We start from the raw sequence: 20466 nt of genomic DNA, 5'->3' as shown, positions 1-20466 counted from the left end.
CTTCTCTCTCTCTCTCTCTCACTCTCTCTCCTTCCTGAGGTCAGAAATCACATGTAGTGCAGCTACAAAGTAGTTGACCCCCTGTCTATAGCTGTGGCCAGGTGGAACAGATCTTCCTACGGACCCACAGTGGACATAAAATGAGGAAGAATTGGTTTTGACCGTGGGAAGCCACTGAGATTGGGTGCTGTTTGCATTGTGTTAAATTGACTGCTACAGTGAGTACAGCTGACTCTGCCTTATTAATACTAGCGAACGCTGTGTTGAGTGATATTCTCTGCCAGACGCAGAGCTCTAAGTCCTTTTTTTATTTCAAGAGCAGATTTATTTATCCATTCACTTTTAATCCTGACCACAAAGCAGCAAAATCTGTAGGCTCATACTTTCAGTTGTAGATGTGATTCATTCAAGCAATAGCAATGAGATCAACCTCAGTGCAGCTTTATTACAATATTCATTTCGATCTGCAAGTTCTCCATGCGTTACCTAGTAGCTCACAATTTCTGAGAAAGACAATAATGTTTCCATAGATAATAGATCATGTGTGATGTAGATCCTATATGTCAATAGTACTTGGATAATATATGTGGATTAGATATGTAAATGAGAGGTGTGTTGGGAAGGAAGAGGCTTTCTTCCGTTCTTTCTGTTAAACTAGAAATTGTCTCAGCTAAGGCCAGTCTGTCCAAATGAGATCTGGATGCCATCACTTCCTCCCTAACACTACTGAGCATTCCTTCACTCTCCGGAATCTGTGATTTCTCCTCTCAGCACTTTCAAGTGTCTCTAAGCTTAAGAAAAATACTTCCATTTGTCTCCACTACTCCAATCACTGCCTCCCTGCCTCTCCTCTCCCATGTCTGTCTTGTCTCTCAAGCCCACTTCTTTCTCTCCATTTCTGCTGTTTCTTTTCCTTTATGCTATAAACATACTTTCTGATGCTAATCATGCCTAGATTGCTGTGCTCCTGGTAGGTTTTTACCTTACTGCACTTCCCAGCATAACCCATCACCATGGGCCTCACCTTCCTGCTGAAAACTCTATCCTAGTGTTTTGCTGGTGGTTGTGGGGTGATATCATACATCTGAAGAGGGGGGAAACTGTAGCCCCCCCAATTATCTACAGTGTTGTAAGCCATGGTCACCCTTTCTTACAAAAAGAATATATATATATATAAAAGATTTATTTATTCATACAGAACTGGGGTACAGGCCAGAGATGCGGACGGTGAGAGGATTCACCAGGGACAGAGAGGGGAGCAGAACAGGCAGATGGACGAAGTACACTGCTGAGGGGAGCAGCGAGCGGGTCAGGAGAGGTCTGCCACGCCATGTGGGTCAGCTCTGGGGTGGGGATCGAACTCATGCGGAAGTGGCTTTAGCTTCTCAGTGCTGTGCTTTAACCCGCTGCGCCACCAGGGAGGGCCCAAAAGAATATATTTTTAAATAAAAATTTATGTTTTTAATAATGTCTATTGACGGTTCGTTATTACCTAGTAATATCAAGGTCCATTTTAATCTTGCTTCTCCTCTCCTCCTCAGGGCTTACATACTATGTATGTGACTAGAATTTTTAAAGGATTCCACAAAAATGCTAGTGCATCTATATGATGTCAGTTAATATCTCTATAAGGTTATATGTAGTTTGATCTCTCAAAATATTTACTTAGCTAGCTTATTTATGTTTGCTCCATAGGAAAATAACTGAAATTGCTCTTTTCATGCTTTCTTGTCTAGGCTGGAATGTTCTCTCTACTCCCTGTACTTTGCTTGCCTACTCTCTCATCCTTCAATTATCAGTTCACGTGACTTCTTTCAGAAAGCCTTCTCAAGTCTGGGCAGAGTGTTAATCCCATATATTCCAACACCTCCTTTTGCTGCTCACCTTGTGATATCCATATTGTAATAGCCTAGTTGCTAATGTCAACTAAATTCAAACTCGCTGAAGACAAGGTTTACAGGTTTATGTTAATATTGTTTATGGTAGTATTGCTCAAGACTGGTAACATTTCTGATATCTGATAGACTCCCAAAGACTGTGCCTTGAATCAATGAATAGTTAGAACATTAGGGGGAAGTTCAACCTGTGGGTAATAAAATGTAATGTAATATTGGTGTCTCTGAAAAAAACAAACAAGAAATCCTGTCATCTGGTCGTTCTCCGTTTCAACTTCATACTCTGTCTTTGGGCTATTAAATACTGGTTTTCATCAAAACCCAAGCTAGCTTCACTTTCTTCCTCATTTTAACCCAGGCATTCCCCAAATATGAATCTCCAGATGGAGTTTCTGCCTGTCCATTGTATCTGCACTTCGAGATCCTCAATGTTGGCCACCACAGGAAACTGCACTCCTCCTTGTTTGCTAACACTAGAAAACAGAGTAAAGCTGCATCAGTGCTCTGGGCGCGCCCAACACCCAAATGTGCCTGTAAAAAAATGTTTTTTGATAAAATACAAACTAAAGCATATAAGGACTAAAATAAGTCTTTGGAAATTCTGACTTTCCCATAGTAACTATTATGATGTTTCTAAAAAGAAAATGAACTATTTTCCAAAATACTTTGGGGTCCCTTCTTACTGTTGCTTTAAAAGCTACTTGTAGAATGGCACTACCTAGCTGTCAAGAGACACAATTTCTTATTCATTCTACCTCCTGAAGTAGTTTCCTATCAGTCTGCTCCTCTCCAGTGTGAGTGCCTGTCTGCATTTCTGCAAGAATCTCTGAACATTCCTCCCTGCTCCAGTGAATTCTCTACACAGCAATCAGGCAGAATGATTTCAGGAACACACATAACGTAGCTTGTCACTCCATTGCTTAAAAACCCTCAGTGGATTCTCATTGTCCTTGGGATAAAGTCTCAGTTCCTTAACAGGCTCAAGAGGCTCACCATTTGTTATGAACTCAGTGTCACCTCTTTGAACTCTTGGAAGGGAAAATCTCGTGAGCCTTTGCAGATTTACTTTCTGCTTAGGGGTCTCCCAATCTCCCAGCATCTCCTGCTTAGATTTAATGTCCTTTCTTCACATAAGGTCAATGCTCCTTATAAACACTTGTAATCTGCTTTATTTATTTATTTATTTTTGGTAAGTGAATGGCTATTTGTATATTGGATAGCTTAATCTCCCTTCCCTAAGAAATTAGTAACATGCTCTAGTTGACACAGGAATTCAGGGATCCTATTTTGTCTGAGTTTAGATTTCAGGGCAACAACTACCACGTGTATATATATATCTACTCATCTTGGAAGAAGGTGACATTTTGCATCTTTGATTTACGGTGGTGAAGTGTTGATACATGGGAAACAAAGGCTTAACTCTAGAAAAATGACATCTGAGGAAATTCTAGCTATGTCATCCTGCTGCTGGTGAATCTCTTTGATCATAATTGTCTCAGTAGGAGAGTATACCCCTCCCCTCTGTGGGAGGACAAATGGGGCCATTCTAAGATGGACCCAGCTCTCCCATTGCATAATGCCCATACAATGAACATAGGGGGTAACATTAACCACCTTACAAGGTGGTAGGATGGGACTCATTCACTTAATATTTAATGAGCATCTAGTGTATAAGCCAGGTGTTGGTGTAGATGCTGGAGACATCATTTAATGTGATTAGGATGTTTAGCAGAGTGCCTATCTTATTGATACATATATTGATGGTTACTATTACTAGGGTTACAGTTTCCTGATGACGTTTGCCTATGTTACATCAGCTCTGACGACAGAGCATACTGTGTCTGTGACGTCCCTTAGTTACAATGTGAAGGAGATCAGGACAGGTCTTGCCTCTCCACCACAGTAAGCCCCCGCCTCAAGGCATCACGAGGCGTGGCCGCCTCTCCCCTCCGGGCCGCCAGAGGGCGCGCGGCCTCTACCTCCCCGCCCGCCCCTGGGTGTGCGCCTGCGCCGAGCAGGCCACCCGCCTCCTCTCCCCTTCCCTTCTCCCCCGCCCCTCCCCTTCCCGGCTCTCGTCACCCGCCCCGAGCGTTTAACGCTCCGCCTCCGTTGCCCCTAGCGGCTGTTTGTTGACTTCCGGGAGCGCGCAGTTGCCTATGCCCGGAGTGCCGCCATGGGGGCCCAAGGGGCTTCTGGGGCCCGCGTCGGGACCGAGGAGCGGCTTTAGGAGTCACCAGATCGCCCTCGCCGGCCTCCCGATCCTGTCAGAGGCTCCCCGTTTCGCCTTCAGCATGGGAGAACCCACCGAGACCGTGCCGGGTGAGTCGCGCCCGCCGTAGTGGCGGCGGGCCGGGGGCAGGGCTCGCTGGCGGGCGGGCGGCCAGGCCCCGCCTCTGGGCCGGCCCAGTTTGGGGACAGGCCCGGCGGCAGGCGTGCTCCTGGGGCCACAACTCTGGCCGCTCTGCGGCCATCGACGGCGGAGGGGGATAGGAAGGAGGAGGACCCGTGGGGGGACCGCGGGAAGGGGGACCGCGGGGAAGGGGGTGCCTGTGTTCTTTGTAAATATGATTTCGATAAGTTTCCCGAAGGCAGGGGCAGTTTCTACCGCCGAATAAACTTTCTGAAGTACCTCTTCGAAGTCCGCGAATCCAATTATGGATTCGCTGCAGCGGTTGCGATAGTTTCGTGGTGCTGTGTTCTAACCCCGAGAGTTGTTTGTCTCTCTTTTTTTTTTTTTTTAAAAATTCCCCCCATCCCCTTGATGGTTATTTGACGTTGTGACCTGATATTGAATTGGGGGGGGGGGGGGGGGGGCGGGGGGTGTGTGGTGGGGAGTGTGGGGCGAAAACGATCTGGGGAAAGGGGGTTGGAGAGGAACCTTTAGAGAGTTGTTTTTTTTTAAAAGATTTATTTATTTGTGCGTACAGAACTGGGGTACTGGCCAGAGGTGTGGGGGTGAGAGGACTCACGAGAGACAGAGTGGGGAGCATAACTGGCAGATTGAAGTACGCTGCTGAGGGGAGCAGCTGGCTGGTCAGGAGAGGTCCGTTGTGTCATGTGGGTCACCCCCCTTGGCTGGGGATCTAACTCGTCCTGCCGCGGTTGAGATAGTTTCGTGGTGCTGTGTTTTAACCCCGAGAGTTGCTTGTCTCTGTTTTTTTTTTTTTTTTTTTTTAAGATTTTCCCCTATCAGCTTGATGGTTTTGATGGTTATTTGACGTTGTGACCTGATATTGAATTGGGCGGGGGGGGGCGGGGGTGTGTGGTGGGGAGTGTGGGCGAAAATGACCTGGGGAAAGGGGGTTGGAGAGGAACCTTTAGAGAGTTGTTTTTTTAAAAGATTTATTTATTTGTGCGTACAGAACTGGGGTACTGGCCAGAGGTGTGGGGGTGAGAGGACTCACGAGAGACAGTGGGGAGCAGAACTGGCAGATTGACTGAAGTATGCAGCTGAGGGGAGCAGCTGGCTGGTCTGGAGAGGTCCGTTGTGTCATGTGGGTCACCCCTCCCCTGGCTGGGGATCTAACTCATGCTGCAGCGGTTGAGATAGTTTCGTGGTGCTGTGTTTTAACCCCGAGAGTTGTTTGTCTCTCTTTTTTTTTTTTTTTAAGAATTCCCCCCATCAGCTTGATGGTTATTTGACGTTGTGACCTGATATATGTAGTGTCACCCCCATACTTACCGTAGAGTATAACCGTTGCTTATACTAACCAGTTAGAGTACGTTCAGATCTTTTCTGTAATACATGTCTTTTAAAATGGTGATTGTGACCAACACAACTGACCCTCTGGCCCACAAGTGGGTCACAACCAACAGGTGGAAAAAATCGCACCTTCACTGAACTATGTATCACCTTTTCTACCATACTCTTGGCTCTAATATGGTTAGATTGCTACCTTATCCGTGCAGAGCCTAGAAAGAGAAAAGAAAGTAAGCAAAATGATATCATTTGACATTGGAGGCCAGAGGGTCAGAATTGAGCCTCCAAACCCTGACTTGGGTGATAATATCAAGGAAGGTGTTCTGGGAGACCAAAACAAGACAAAAATAGTTGAAATTATTCATCCTAGAACAACGCAGAGCCTATTCTGAACCCTGGCCTCCCAAATCTCCATTACCAGTTTGAACTGAGATACCTCGCAATTGTTATCAAAAGGTTTTCTATAATGACTTGTATTTGGTGCACTAATATTTATTAATAGTTAAATTCACTATGCTTTCCTTTCTGGTACCTATTATTAATAGTTTGTGTCTGATAATCCTTGAGATTTCAAATGCTGGATTTGGCCTATTGGGGACACCATTTGGTGGCAACAAGACTACTAATAAACAAGACTACTAATAATCGAGGACGGCTTTCTTTGTGATGATTTATTTCTTACTTATGCCAGTAAATGAGTAATATATAATTCACTTAGTAGATTTCAGAAATAAAACTCCAGTGAAGTTTGAGGAGTGAGACTGATTTCAGGGGCAGGAGGAGGTTAGACCGGAGGCAAAGATGTCACAAAACATGGAATCTATAGAGATAAGTTACTTAAAAAAAAAAATAGTAACAGGCAACACAGTAGGAGTTGTAAAATAGAAACTATCATTTATTTGCAGATTCTGGTGCTGTGTTTACATTCGGAAAAACTAAATTTGCTGAAAATGTTCCTAGCAAATTCTGGTTTAAAAATGACATTCCTGTTCATCTGTCATGTGGGGATGAACATACTGCTATTGTTACAGGTTAGTATTAAAATCCTAAATGAAGATAGTAATACTTAGAGAGTCCTATATTACAGATGTGCTGTTTTAATATGTTCGCAATATGTAGAAAGTTTTTTTTTTGTAGGTTTGCTTTTCGTTTTGCTTGAAAATTATTGACAAGGTGATTTATCAAGGGAGGAAACTTAGAGTTCCCTTAGTATATTTAAGTATGCTTTTTCTTTGCACACAACTTTATTGGAGTAAATGTATTTTAACATCAATATAATAAACAGTTGTTGTTTAATCTTAGAAACTCATTTACGCTTAGGAAAATCCTGCTCCTTAGATGGACAAGGTAACCTGTTTCAAGTGGAAAGGCAAAGACTTTTAAGTGTGACTTTTTCTCTTGCTTTGTGATGATATCACCTGAGGTTACTTTATGTTAAAAATGTTTCAATTTATTATTTCTTTTTCCTTCCCACCAGGAAATCATAAGCTTTACATGTTTGGCAGTAACAATTGGGGCCAGTTAGGATTAGGATCAAAGTCAACTGTTAGCAAGCCAACGTGTGTCAAAGGTTTGGGGTCTTTTCTTCTTTATCACTTCAAATGCTTAACAAACTATAAAGTGTTTTTATATTGATTGTATGGCTGATATTTTAAGTAGAAAAAGCCCTTAATTCTTCATTTTAATATTTGCTTGAATTCTTCATTTCAATATTTGTTTGAATGGTAATAGCATTGAACTTTATTTTGTGTATGTATTCAGGTCTACTTTGGTATGATAGGGGCTAAACACCATGTTGATGTCAAACCCAGAGTTCACAAAGAAAGTTGTGATTCTGCCACTGCAGCTCAACATCCCTTTCCTTGTGCTCGTTTGTGAAGTTACTTAACATCTCCATGCTGCTTATAGGTCATGGCATGTAATTCCTGGAGTATTTCACTTAGCCAAAAAGCATTTATTGAGCATAGTCTGCTCAATAAATACACTTGAGTGTATTTGTGGTGACTGTGATCCTTACTCTCAAATATCTGATAGATGAGCTAACAGGAGTGTCTAGACTTGGTATCCTTGAGACTAAGAACTTTGATTCAATGATCTTTGCACCTGCTCTGCTGCTCTGCTGTGCATTCGGGTGATGGTCCGTAAATGTTTACTGCATGTGTAATGAATGCATGAGGATCTGTAACAGTTCATGCCCATGAATGTAGGATTTACAGTGTCTTGGTGGTGAGCTTAGTGATGGCACTGGCAGGATGATGAGGAGGCAGCACAGCCAAACAGAATGGATCTCAGTGAATATTAATTGCCTGTGGAGTTTTTGAAAATATACAGATACCTGGGTCTTACTCAGAACCACTGACTCACGTTCTCAGGAATGTGGCTGACTGGTGTTTATTTTTCTCAAAACTCCACTGGTTATTATGCTATGTACCTAGTTCTGAAGACCTTCACTTTAGTGTTTAAGAATATCACTTTGGAGTCACATAGGCCTGGCTTAAATCTTAGCACTACCTCTTAATTACCACTTAATGTGGATTATTTATCACTTCTATAACCAAATAATTTGTCATGTTTTTATATTTTAGCGTTAAAGCCTGAAAAAGTGCTGTTTGCTGCCTGTGGAAGGAACCACACGATCATTTTGACAGGTACAGTCTTCAGTCTGTATGACTCCCTGCTGGATTTCAGGACTGAAGTCTCACTGTAGTAGAATTTATAGCTTTGTAAAGTAAATAGAAATAGTGTTGGGACAGCAGATTAATGTTTATAAAACTGTAATAAGTTAGTATGTGTGTTTGTCTTTGAAAATGTGCTGATAAATATTCACTGGCTGCAGACAAAGCTGTTTTTCTCAGATCCTATCAAGGGACAGCATCTCCTTACTTGTGTGCACATCTCAGGGACTAATTTCCTCCTGATTTTGGTCTTCCCTCTTCTCTTCTGAGGGTGAGTGGAAGCCATCCCCCAAAAGCTGTTGATGTAGGCTAGCACAACTTCAGTCAAAATCCAAACACTCTTTGTGTGTGTAGAAATTAGTAGGGTGCTTTTAAGTTTATAGGTCAAAGCAAAAGACCTAGAGTAACCAAACAATGTTGAAAAGAACAAAATTGGAACATTCACACCACCGGATTTCAAGACCTACAGTAAAGACACAGCAAACAAAGCTGTGTGCTGTTAGTGAAAAGGTAGACAAAGGAGAGTGGAACAGAACAGAGTCAGTCTGGTAGTACACTTATACATACACCCAACTAGTGTTTTTTTTTTTTTTTAAAGATTTATTGTATTTATTTATCCATACAAGAACTGGGGTATAGGCCAGAGGTACAGGGGTGTTTAACCAAGGTGCCAAGGCAGTTCAATTCTGGAACATTCGCCCTGGCCAACAAGCAGTCCTTCCTACCTCCTTTCCTATGCACACAGCTTCTTCAGTCTTCAAGCTACTCTCAGTTGACTCCTCCTCACCTCTCTACTCTCATGCACACTGTTCTCCTGATGAACTGTCTTCCTTTTTCTCTTATTCAAATCTTTCCCTTTGAAGATCCAGTTATAAGTATTTACCTTCCATGGAATTTTTTTATGACCAGCATTTTACTAATGTAGTTCTCTGAGTGACTTCAGCATTTCAACAACTCTGGTGTGCTCTGTATGTTTTAAATTGTGCAGTTCACTTTTTTGTGGCCTTGTAGCACTTTGCATTTGTAAAAGCTAGTCTTTTTGCTCTGATTAGTTTTCATTTTTTTTTCTAAAATGACTGAAATTTTTTGATTTTTTGATTTTTGCCTTCAGTTTCCCCAATAATATAGCAAGGTGTTAACTGTATGGTGCATTTTTACCATAAGTAATTGCTAATGTGTGTGTTTTTTTAAGAGCTTGATTAATTCAAAACTTACTGGCAATATTTATTATCTGGGTGTGATGAGCTTCTTATTTAATCAAGAAAGTAATTGACATATATGTATGAAGTATTTACAATAAGATAAATACTGTTCTCAGAAATTTTAAGATGTTGTCTAGTTTTCATAGGAAAACTCATCTGCCAGGAAGTACAGGCAGATGAGACTCTGAGATGTGAGCTCTCAGTGCAGCCTCCTCACACTCACAACTGTTAAGAGGCAAGCCAGAAAGTGCACCCTGAATGGCTAGCTCTGAGTCCTGTCTCCGAAGTACAATGCTGTATAGCCTTCCTAGTTAGCTAGAAAATTAAAATAATTACATGATAGAATTTTCATGCTTCTAATTATATTCTTTTTGGATTAGCCTCATTTACTTGTTACTTATTATATCTTAGGTTTAATAGGTATGGAAGTTAAAATTAATGAACCACATCTCTGTTAAAACAGCTTGATTTAGATAATAAACTAATTTGGAGATTACTTTCATCTTTTTTCTCTGAATTAATAGAGTGCTGTATTAACAAGAAAATACATTTCCCACATTCAATGCATTTCAATTGCTACTTAAGTGCTACAATGATATCTAGAATTAAAATTTCACCAAAATGTTTAACCTTTCTTGTTTTGCTTTTATTTTTAACAGCATAATGCAGTATAGCTGTCAATGTATAGGCTAATGCCAGCTTTCAACTTTCTTCACTGTTCAAAGAAGAAATACCTGGTATACACTGGCCTGTCTCATAAAAATGGTGACAATAGTATACTGATGTCTTTTTTCCACATGCAGAGGGAGGCAGAGTGTACGCAGCCGGCGGAAATGATGAAGGCCAGCTGGGACTTGGAGACACAGAAGAAAGAAACACTTTCCAGCAGATCAGGTTCTTTACATCCCAGTGTAAGATTAAACAGCTTGCTGCCGGATCGAATACTTCAGCTGCATTAACTGGTGAGACTTTCAAACTGAGACACACCAATTTACTTTAAACAGCACACACTAGTTCAGTACATTGAGGACAGCATTGCTGTTTAGCTTTCTTTCATTCACCATGTGCTTTCAGCAGGCATTTAAAATACAACTTTGAGTCATGACATCTATTGCACTGTTTGCTTATTTCAGATTTAGGTGTGGACATGCATTTTGAAGGTAAGTGTTAAGTACTTCCTAAGTTCCGCTGTTCTACTGTTCTTTTAGATGTTCTCAAATACTGCCACCATTATATGTTCTGTAAGTTATACGTGTACCTTTAGTAAAGTTGCTGTTAGAAACTATAGAAATCTAGTTGTTCAGATGTGGTTTGTAGTGATCATTGAATATTTCTGCTCTCCCTATCAAAAGCCCATATGAGAAATTTCTTTAGAATTTGGAGCCAAGGTAAGCCTGGTCTTACTGAAGAGGCTACTGGTGTGCCCCCAGGTAAGAGGTAGGTAGGTAATGTGAAGAGTTGCTAGGGCCATCCGAGGAGCCAGAATGGGCCCATCGCTCCATCCCCTCAGTCCATCAACTGTACAGTTAGAATTTTGACAACCTTCTCTTGGTTCCTATTTTCAACTGTCCTGTAATTTCTTTTTAAAATTATTAAACTACTTCGAAGATCAAAGTTTTTTAAATTAACTACAAGATAGGATAAGTTGGTAATTCTTTTCTAGGTTAACTGTTCAGAGAGTTAACCTGTTTTTGAGCTGCCTTATCTGCTAATACAATTCCTTATTCTTTGAAGCTAGATTATGTGTTTTCCCATGTAAAATGTCAAGGAAAGTTTAGAGAAATATATTTATCTTTTTCTTCCTTTAAAATGTCATTTCCACAGTGTTCTCAAGAGTGGGGCCTTTTGCCCTGGGATTTGCCCAGGGATGTCCAAGTGTAACTTACACTAGCATTCAACTTAGTTGCAGGTAGACTGTTCAGAGGGAGGAAACCATTTTCTGTTTAGCAACATTAGAATACGTTAAGATTATTATGGGAAAGGACAGCTAGTTTTGATGGTGAGATTAAAAATATGAGCACAGTGGGCTGTGATGGAGGACTATGGGTGGTTTGGTGGTAGGTACAGTGTGGTAACAGCACCTGAAGAGGGAGAGACCCTATACCTTTAAAACATGCATGATGTTGTAAACTAATATTACCTCAGTAAAAGACATAAGGACACAACTACAGTGATTTACATCAGGTTATTCTCTGTTCCTTATTACACAAACATTGCATAATAGAAATTGAGCTCTTAACTAGCCAGCTGGTGTAAGTGTCTTCATGTTTTGCTTTTCAAAACACACTTTTTCTAAACTGCAAAATAGTCTGTTGGAAATACAACAACTTGATATCCCTGCTACCTTTTAAAACCATTTCCCCACCTTACATTTTCTTTATAGAGGATGGAGAGCTTTTTATGTGGGGTGACAATTCTGAAGGACAAATAGGCTTAAGTGATTTATCAAATGTGTGTGTCCCTCATCAAGTGAGCGTTGGGAAACCCATCTCTTGGATCTCTTGTGGATATTACCATTCTGCTTTTGTAACAAGTAAGAAGGCATTTTGTATTCATAGCTACTACTGAATTAATAATAATGACTGCTTATATGTATACTACTTGGATCACTGTTCTTTTCCTTGAATAGCGGAAGGGGAACTGTACACGTTTGGAGAACCTGATGGTGGGAAATTAGGTCTTCCCAAAGAGCTGCTCATCAACCACGGAACACCCCAGCAGGTATCTGCAATTTGTGAGAAGGTGATCCAAGTAGCTTGTGGTGGAGCGCACACTGTGGTTCTCTCAGGTATGTGCAGAACCTACTGCTCTGTGGGGATTGAGGAAAATTTCTCTTACACATATTTTTTTATTGTGAGAAGAACACAGCATTTGATTCACCATCTTAACAGATTTTGATGTGTATAGTACAGTGTGGTTACTAGGCACAGTGTGTACATCAGAGCTCTAGAACTTACTGGCATAGCTGAAGCCAGACCTGTTGATTAGCAGCTCCTCTTTGCCTCTAGTCCCAGCCCTTGGCACATACCAGTGTATTCTCTTGCTTCTGTGAGCTTTCTCATTTAGATGCATCACCTATGATGATCATGCATTTAGTTCCCCACCTTTTATTCCCTTAGTTAAGATACATTTGTGGCATGTAGAAGAAATTTTTAAGTAAAAAAATCTTTTCATATTGTTTTGGTAACATAACTGACATATTCATGATCTTAACAGCTTTAATGACAGCAGATAACATTGTTTTTTTTAACTCATTCTCAAAGAAAAACTTCTTCATGTATGTGTATTCCATATTTATATTAAGTTAACCCTTTTTTCCTGTAATAACTTCTTTTGGGGCAATTCCCCATTATTGCTATTTCCACCATGCCATTGATAACCCATTTATTTGTGTTACTGACAATATCTAAATTGGTGATTTGTTTGTGATTTTTCTGTTCTGCAATAGTAATTCATTAAAAATTATTAAGCTTTTAAATTATAGATACTAAAATAAAGTTAGAGCTGTAATAGTAATGTCACTTTGGTTTTCTGAATTTTGTATTTGGTATTACATGTCATGTCTTAAGACGGTAGTTAATATGTTAAAATATACTTACTACTTGATACTGTGCTTACTGAACTGATGTTCCTGAATTTATTAGCTTTAGGTTTAGTTTTAGTTTTAGATGAGTAGCATTAAATTAATATAGTGAGATGTAGTAAATTATTACGGACTTTTTTTAATCAAAAAGAACTTAGCAGTTTCTGAAATCATCACTTAATCTTTAGTAACCCAGAGTTAGACATGATCTAGACAAATTTGGAATAATCCTTAATTCTCAGATGATAAGTTTAATGTTACAAGGTGATGGAGCAGTATCTGGTCTTTGGGTTTTCTTGTTTATGTTGATTTTCCGTTTCATCTTGTTCTAGTCCCATTCATGGTTATTAAAGGGTGGTTTCCCAAAATACAATTTCCTGTTGGAATTTTTTTCAAGTTAGAAGTAATTTTTTAAGCCCTCTAAATTTGGAAATAATTCTGAGGTTTAAGATCTTTTTTTGAGTTTCTGCTGACAAAAATTAATTTTTATATATTTTTTAAAAGATTTATTCTAGGATTTAAACTTGGAAAATAAAATGTATAAATTGTCAGAAAATTCATTCTGTAGAAAAGAATGCAACTTATTCTTTATGTGCTATATATTTTCTCTAGTTTATACAAAAATTAGAGAAATCAATTATTCAATGACTAAAGATTGTTCTGAAGGACCATCGTGCTGATTATTAAGATGTCATTCGACCATACCTCATAAAATACTATATAAAATGAACCCCAAGATAATCCATGATAATTTTTTAAAGATTTATTTATTTATGTATACATAAGTGGGGTACAGGCCAGAGGTGCAGGGGATGAGAGGATTCACCAGGGACAGAGTCGGGAGCAGAACAGGCAGTGGACAAGTACACTGCTGAGGGGAGCAGTGGGCGGGTCAGGAGAGGTCTGCCGCGCCATGTAGAGCACCTCTGGGGTGGGGATCGAACTCATTCTAAGTGGCTTTAGATTCTTAGTGCTGTGCTTTAACCTGCACCACCAAGGAGGGCCCCCATGATAATTTTAATTATTCTTAAAATTAAGATATATGTAAATGTGAATGTTTTTGGCAGTATTGTAGGCATTTCACTTTCTGTGGACCTGGTCTTGAGACTACAAACCATGTTGCCAGAAATTGTTTTCCAAGGGCTGGAAAAATCTCAGGCCACTAAAGGAATGAGTATGGGAACCAACAGATGGTTGCCATCTTCCAATTTGCATTTGGCTCAATTGCCAAAAAAGAAAAAATTACCTCTTTCACAATATCATGAAGTGTAGAGGGCATTTCGAAACAAAAATGTTAAAATTCTTAATTTTACAATAAAAGACACCTCAGTAAATTATATAAATGTACCTATATAGAAATTTATTACTTTATACCTATGTTTTACATTTCTCCATGGGCTTGTGAGTGCTTTATTATGAGCCAGCCCAGGCTCTCCCTGATGGCACAACTGGTTAGAACTCAGCGCAATGGGGCTGTCTGAAGCCACTGTAGTAACAATGTGATCCCTGGCCAGGGAGCTGACCCACATGGCATGGCAGACCACTCCTGACCCTCCTACTGCTCCCATCAGCAGTGTATTTCTGCTCCCCACTCTGTCTCTGTGTCTCCTCTCACCCCCACCTCTGGCCTGTACTCAGGTTCTTATGTGCATAAAGAAACAGTTCTTTTAAAAAAAAAATGAGCCAGCCCAGGTGAGAAACCTCTGTTCTGGAGAGGACAATGTGGACAGAAGTACTAATCATCAGTTTGACTAAGTACTAAATTGATTACCTAAAAGTTATAGAGTTCTTTGTGAACCTTAAAGGAAAGAGTATCTATATCTGTTCTAAATCTTTCCTTTCACTAAAAGAAAGGACTTAAGTTAGATGAGATGTTAGAGGTCCTCCCCAGCTTTGTTGTTCCTTTTCTGTAACTGTGATCTTAAAGTGTATTGGCCTATCACTCATGAAAACACTTAAAAGATCATTTAAATTAATATACTGCTGATGAATTCATTTAAATTTAATATTTACAGGAGACCATGATAGATTAGAAAATACAACTAGTTGTAGGCGATGGTTTCATTAGTTTCTCCTTAGAACCAAGGGCTGCTATTGTGAAAGTTCAGGCAGGAACTTATAACACTGTGTCCTGATAGATGTGGTCTTGTGAGTTTCCACATCAGATGCCTAAAAACAAGAAAGGCCCATTTTTGAGATGGGGTCCACAATGAAGCCTGGATCCCAAGGAAAATGAGGACTTGCCTTAATTTCTACAGCTTTATATTTGTACAAACTTAAAATTTCTACAGGGCATCCAGTCACTAGTCATGAAATCAAATGTAGTCTGTGAAATTATAGTAATGTGCACCTGAAGCTAACTAATAAAATTCATTTTCCTAAGAGAGTATTATTTATTAATGATGGGTTACATTAAATGTTATACATTTACAACTTTAGAGGAGAGTTTAATGTTAAATGTTAATGTTAAATGTTATAAAGGTATTACCCAAAGTTATGTTAGTTGCTATATATAATTCCTTAGATAAAAGGTTCTTAAGTTTTTTAAAAGATAGTGACTGCTGTCATCACTGATCATCCTAGCACCTAAAAGTGAACCAAACAGGGTAAGGAACAAAACCTGGTGACAGGATTCACCAGGTAAATGGTCTTCACAGGCCAATATCAGACAGTCCAAGAAACTTACCGTAGTTATTGGCTAGCTAGAGGTAGACACTTGTTTTTAATTTACTCAATATTCTGTTATTAAGCCTAATGTTGAAAATGGAGATGTGTAATGACTAAACTAAAAGATGGTTCTTTTTACACTAAAGGAAACTTTGCCATTGATTCAATACAACTTTGTATTCTTAGCAAAGACTATTTTCATTAAGGAGTAATATCTGTTTCATTTATAACATAAAAATTCTTAGCAGAAAGACAAACTTGTCAAACATTTGGCAAATTATTCTTGACCACTGAATGTTTGAAAACCTGCCTGAATGTGTTCACATTTAATCCTCACAGCAACCCTATTAGATAAGGGGTATAACATCAGAGAGTTATACTTTCCCTGCTAATACTAATGGACATTTGGATATCTACCTGAATCCAAAGCTCTTGCTCTTCTTTCTCTAGTAGGAGAGTCAATGTATTGAACTAAGGAGTGGTAGACTTAGTGTAAAAAAACCTGTTGCTTCCTAATAGCCAGAGTTGTAGGTCGAAAGGACCCTTTAGGGCCCTCCTTGGTGGTGCATTGGGTTAAAGCACAGCACTAAGAAGCTAAAGCCACTTCAGGATGAGTTCGATCCCCACCCCGGAGGTGACCACATGGCGCGGCAGACCTCTCCTGACCCGCCCGCTGCTCCCTCAGCAGTGTACTTTGTTGATCTGCCTGTTCTGCTCCCCATTCTGTCTCTGGTGAAGCCTCTCACTGCCCTTGTACCTCTGGCCTATATCCCAGTTCTGTATGCATAAATAAATTATTTTTTTAGAAAAAACCCTTTAATCACCACTCATTTATTTTGATGTTGTGTTGCTCTTTATTTTTCCTGATTTTCCATTTCTAAAAAAATATATATATGAGCTAATATGTACTAAGTTGCTGAAGATCCTTTGGAATCACTTAAAAATGCTAGTAATCGAGGAAAGCTTCCCCCCTCCTTTTATTATTGCATTTACTTGTGAAGGAGCTTTACCTGGAAATGAAAGTAGCATGTTTTCTGTAAGTTTTGATTCCCATGGGGATTCTCCTCTGATGTTTTATCAGGTAGATTAATCTATCAGTTTATTTTTGGAAGTCAGGAGTTTTTCCATAGAAAACATTTTTCTTTTCATTTAAGAAAGTGAAAGGAATGAACTTACTGACAATTGATGCTTTTTAAAGATCCGAGTGGTGGTTAAAGGAATGTTTTAGGTAGTTCGCACTTAAATGTCTGCAGCAATTCCTCTTAGGGTTATACATAAAAGACAGAATTAGTCCTGGGACATAACGTTTACGATTGTGTGCCTTGTCATTTTTCTTTTCCTTCATCGTTGAGAAATGCATACTTAATTAGCAGGTATTCTTATATGCGTGTTTCTTTCAGAGGTATGTAGCCTTCGATATAAAAGGCTGAATATTACAGCTTTTCTGGATAGAACCAAAGCAGTGCCATCTTTCCTGAAATCAATGTCTTCATCTTTCCCTTTCAGAGAAAGCTGTGTACTCCTTTGGACTGGGACAGTTTGGCCAGCTGGGTCTGGGCACTTTTATTTTTGAAACCCCAGAACCCAAAGTCGTTGATCATGTTAAGGATCAGAAAATAAGGTATATTTCCTGTGGAGAAAATCACACAGCTTTGATAACAGGTAAAGATAAGAATTTCTGTTGTTTAATTACAGAAGTAGGTCTATTTTATTACAAAATAAATATATAAAATGAATGTATCTAGCATGAGCAAGGAATTAATAACTGAGTAAAATATGCTAAAGTGTGAAGCTGTAAAGTCCTTTTGAATATTTTAATTTAAAGTCAGTATAAAAGTGTCAAAGATTTAGAACCTCCAAATATATGTCAGTGCTATCAGAGATAAGACCACAATATTCTACTTCGGCAGGAAGCTAGAATCTTTTTGAAGTTGTATCACTTTCAATGCTCTGAACTCTGTGTAGGCCAGAGGGGAAAATCTTGCGAGGAAGAACTTAAAACATTTTCCTGTTCCATCTGACAGAACTGCTTTCAGGCTGAATACATTCTTAAGGTGTATTTGACCAGCAGGGCCACTGCCCACCTCTCTCCACAGAGATAAAGACAGGGCACCTCAAAGATCACAAGTGAATATTTAGTCTCTCCATATTTTCCCCTTTGTAGTTTCTCCTTCAAGGAGATGCTGCTTTGACCTGCTTCTCAACCTCAGAAACTAGGTGCTGCTAATGTAAGGCTCAGTACCTTTCTCCCCTAAAATGACTCACTCACTGTAAGTAATTGAGACACTTCACAATTTTAATTGGTTTGGAACAAAAGACTAATTTTACTTAACTCTAGCTTACCTTTCTATCTAAAAATGAAGTAAAGCATTGAGGAGTTAGATATCATTAGCATTTGAAATAATCTAGACACTAGTGTGTCTCTATTCTTTTCCTTCTTTCCAAAAACGCCTCTGCTATGATGGAACTCATCTAATGGTCTCTGGTTAGGGGAAATGAGAACCAGCAAATGCAAGGTACTTCCTTCCCCAAAGAACCTTTCAAGAGAAACACTTGCCCATTTTCAAGGATTGGTGTCTTTGTTACTGTAGCATAAAATAGAACTATCTAGAATGTAGTTATTCATAGACAGGGTAGAGCTGTTTCTGTGTATCCATTGCTGCTGCAGCGTTTTAATCTCAGTTTCTCTGTCCTTCCTGCCATTTTCCATGAAATCTAAATTGCAACTGATAGCATATACTCACTTTTTGTGGTTCATCTAATATACAATTAGATTATTTGGTTAAACTTTCATAATACCTTTCCTCCTGTTTAAAAAGTTATAGCACAAATAATTGAACTTTAACTTTGATTGCCTTTCTGCTCATGAGGCCTACCAAGGGGATCAGTGTTAGGGATTTTTTTCTCTAGGATGAATGAGAGGTGTGTAGTGAGTAAGTTCTTGTCAGTTTCTCTGCATAGTCAGTGGTTCATGTTTGATAAAGCTCTCTGAGGTTGAAAGTACAATTGAGTAGAATAAGTTTATTTTTTCTGGCTAACCCTGGTAAAGTTACAAGTCAAACCTTGAAAACCTGTATAAAGAAATCAACGTAAAAAAAAGATGAAGATGCTGGAATAAAGGTAATAAGGAAAATATCTTAAAAAGGAAATAAATATTGTAAGAGTCCAAATTTAGAATCTGAACATTGTTCATTGCTTATTTCTAGGGATTCTGTTTTTATATGTTAACTTTTGAACTTACCACCTTACTAAATTATGTCCTAAAGAAGGGACTTGAGAAGAGATACGCAGGTTCAGAACAATTGCGATGGTAGTTGGCAAAGGGTAGCTAGAGAGTGGTGACAGGATTATTTATTATTGTGGACCAAGCTGTAGCGGAGACCCCAGTATTGACAAAGTGCTCATCAGCCTGGTTGGTTGATATCATTTTCTTCAGGAACATTCTACAGCCTGGGTTTGAAATTGGTAAAAGAGGCTTATGGAGCCAAGCCAGTGGTTCTCCACTTATGGACATAGTCTCCATTTGTGGAGATACTTTTGATTGCCACAGCTGCAGAGGTGGGGTGTTCTATGGCCATAGAGTAGGAAGAGGTCAAGGATCTTGTATTGCACAGAGCAGACCCAAATAGCAAAGAATGATCTGACCCCAAATGTTAATAATGTCAAGGTTGAGAAAGCCTATCTAACCAATGATGTGGAGAAAAAAGAAAAGATTTTTTGGGGAAATGGGGGCTCAGAATACACAATATCCTCTCCCCGGAGAAGGTGGTGTGTAGCAGATGTCATGCTGGATTGCCCTGCCCAGTGCCTTGCACATCTGGGCCTCAACTTCACAGACTGCCAAGGGGTTAGTCTTTCATTCTGATATTACCTAATACTATGCACAGGACCACATTGAGTCGTGGTAAATTTGTTGTACAACTTGAGGAGAAAATTACCATTGCAAAGTAAGTTAGTATAATTATTTGTTTACAGATTTTGGTCCACACAAGTAATACTTTTACCCCTTTTTTATATTTTAGACATGGGTCGTCTCTATACTTTTGGAGATGGTCGACATGGAAAATTAGGGCTTGGACTGGAGAATTTTACCAATCAATTTGTTCCTACTTCATCCCCTAATTTTTTGAGATTTGTAATTCACTTGGTAAGGGCATCACATTTTCTTGTTTACATTTTTATATCTACTTTAAGAATTTCATTGAAAATAAGTACTTTTCTAATTGTATGAAATAATATCATGGGTGTGTGTGTTATACATACTCATTTTCTAAAAGTCAAATGTCAGACATCATGCCACTCTGCATTTCTCCCTTTCCTGGTTTTCCTTGGTTCACGCCTTCTTTTCGACCTAATTTTGGCTCCTCTGCTTCATTCTCATGTGTCTCTTTAGAACCAGGACAGTGCCATGGCTAGAAGCTTTGTGTCTCCTGTGGAATCCAGCCGAGTGGCTTGCTCACAGTAGTCCTCTCTTAGTAGTTGTTAAGTTAGCAATAACTAAGACTCACACATTCTGCATGAGGGAATTTGATAGTAAACAAAGAGTTTTGCAGCTGTTTCATAGGCTAATTTATTGAGGCAAGAAGGTATTGTTTCAGTGTTATTCCCATTGGACATCATATCTCCATTGTTTTTAAAAACATTTTCAGTTAAGAACTGTGGGCTCGAAGATTTTGTTTACTTGGTGATGATAATATCACTTGAAATTCGTTCTCCAAAGACTCAGTGCTATGGACTCTTCCAT

At 39.4% G+C, this 20466-nt stretch overlaps 1 protein-coding gene across 1 annotated transcript in view; it reads left to right on the top strand.

Moving 5' to 3' along the window:
• Positions 1-4050: 4050 nt before the first annotated feature.
• RPGR (retinitis pigmentosa GTPase regulator) overlaps positions 4051-20466 on the top strand; it is a 30788-nt gene continuing 14372 nt past the window's right edge. The window contains exons 1-9 of the mRNA XM_012730272.1: positions 4051-4214; positions 6501-6626; positions 7073-7165; positions 8181-8243; positions 10276-10434; positions 11856-12005; positions 12102-12260; positions 17229-17384; positions 19745-19869. Of these exons, the coding sequence (XP_012585726.1) occupies positions 4052-4214; positions 6501-6626; positions 7073-7165; positions 8181-8243; positions 10276-10434; positions 11856-12005; positions 12102-12260; positions 17229-17384; positions 19745-19869 (1194 nt within the window). The 5' untranslated portion in view covers position 4051. The remainder of the gene's footprint in view (positions 4215-6500; positions 6627-7072; positions 7166-8180; positions 8244-10275; positions 10435-11855; positions 12006-12101; positions 12261-17228; positions 17385-19744; positions 19870-20466) is intronic.

The sequence above is a fragment of the Condylura cristata genome, unplaced genomic scaffold (genome assembly GCF_000260355.1).
Source record: "Condylura cristata isolate star-nosed mole 26May11 unplaced genomic scaffold, ConCri1.0 scaffold00027, whole genome shotgun sequence".
In the NCBI taxonomy this organism is placed as follows: Eukaryota; Metazoa; Chordata; class Mammalia; order Eulipotyphla; family Talpidae; genus Condylura; species Condylura cristata.
The sequence above is the reverse complement of the archived record's forward strand: the minus strand, read 5'-3'. Positions and strand labels throughout refer to the sequence as shown.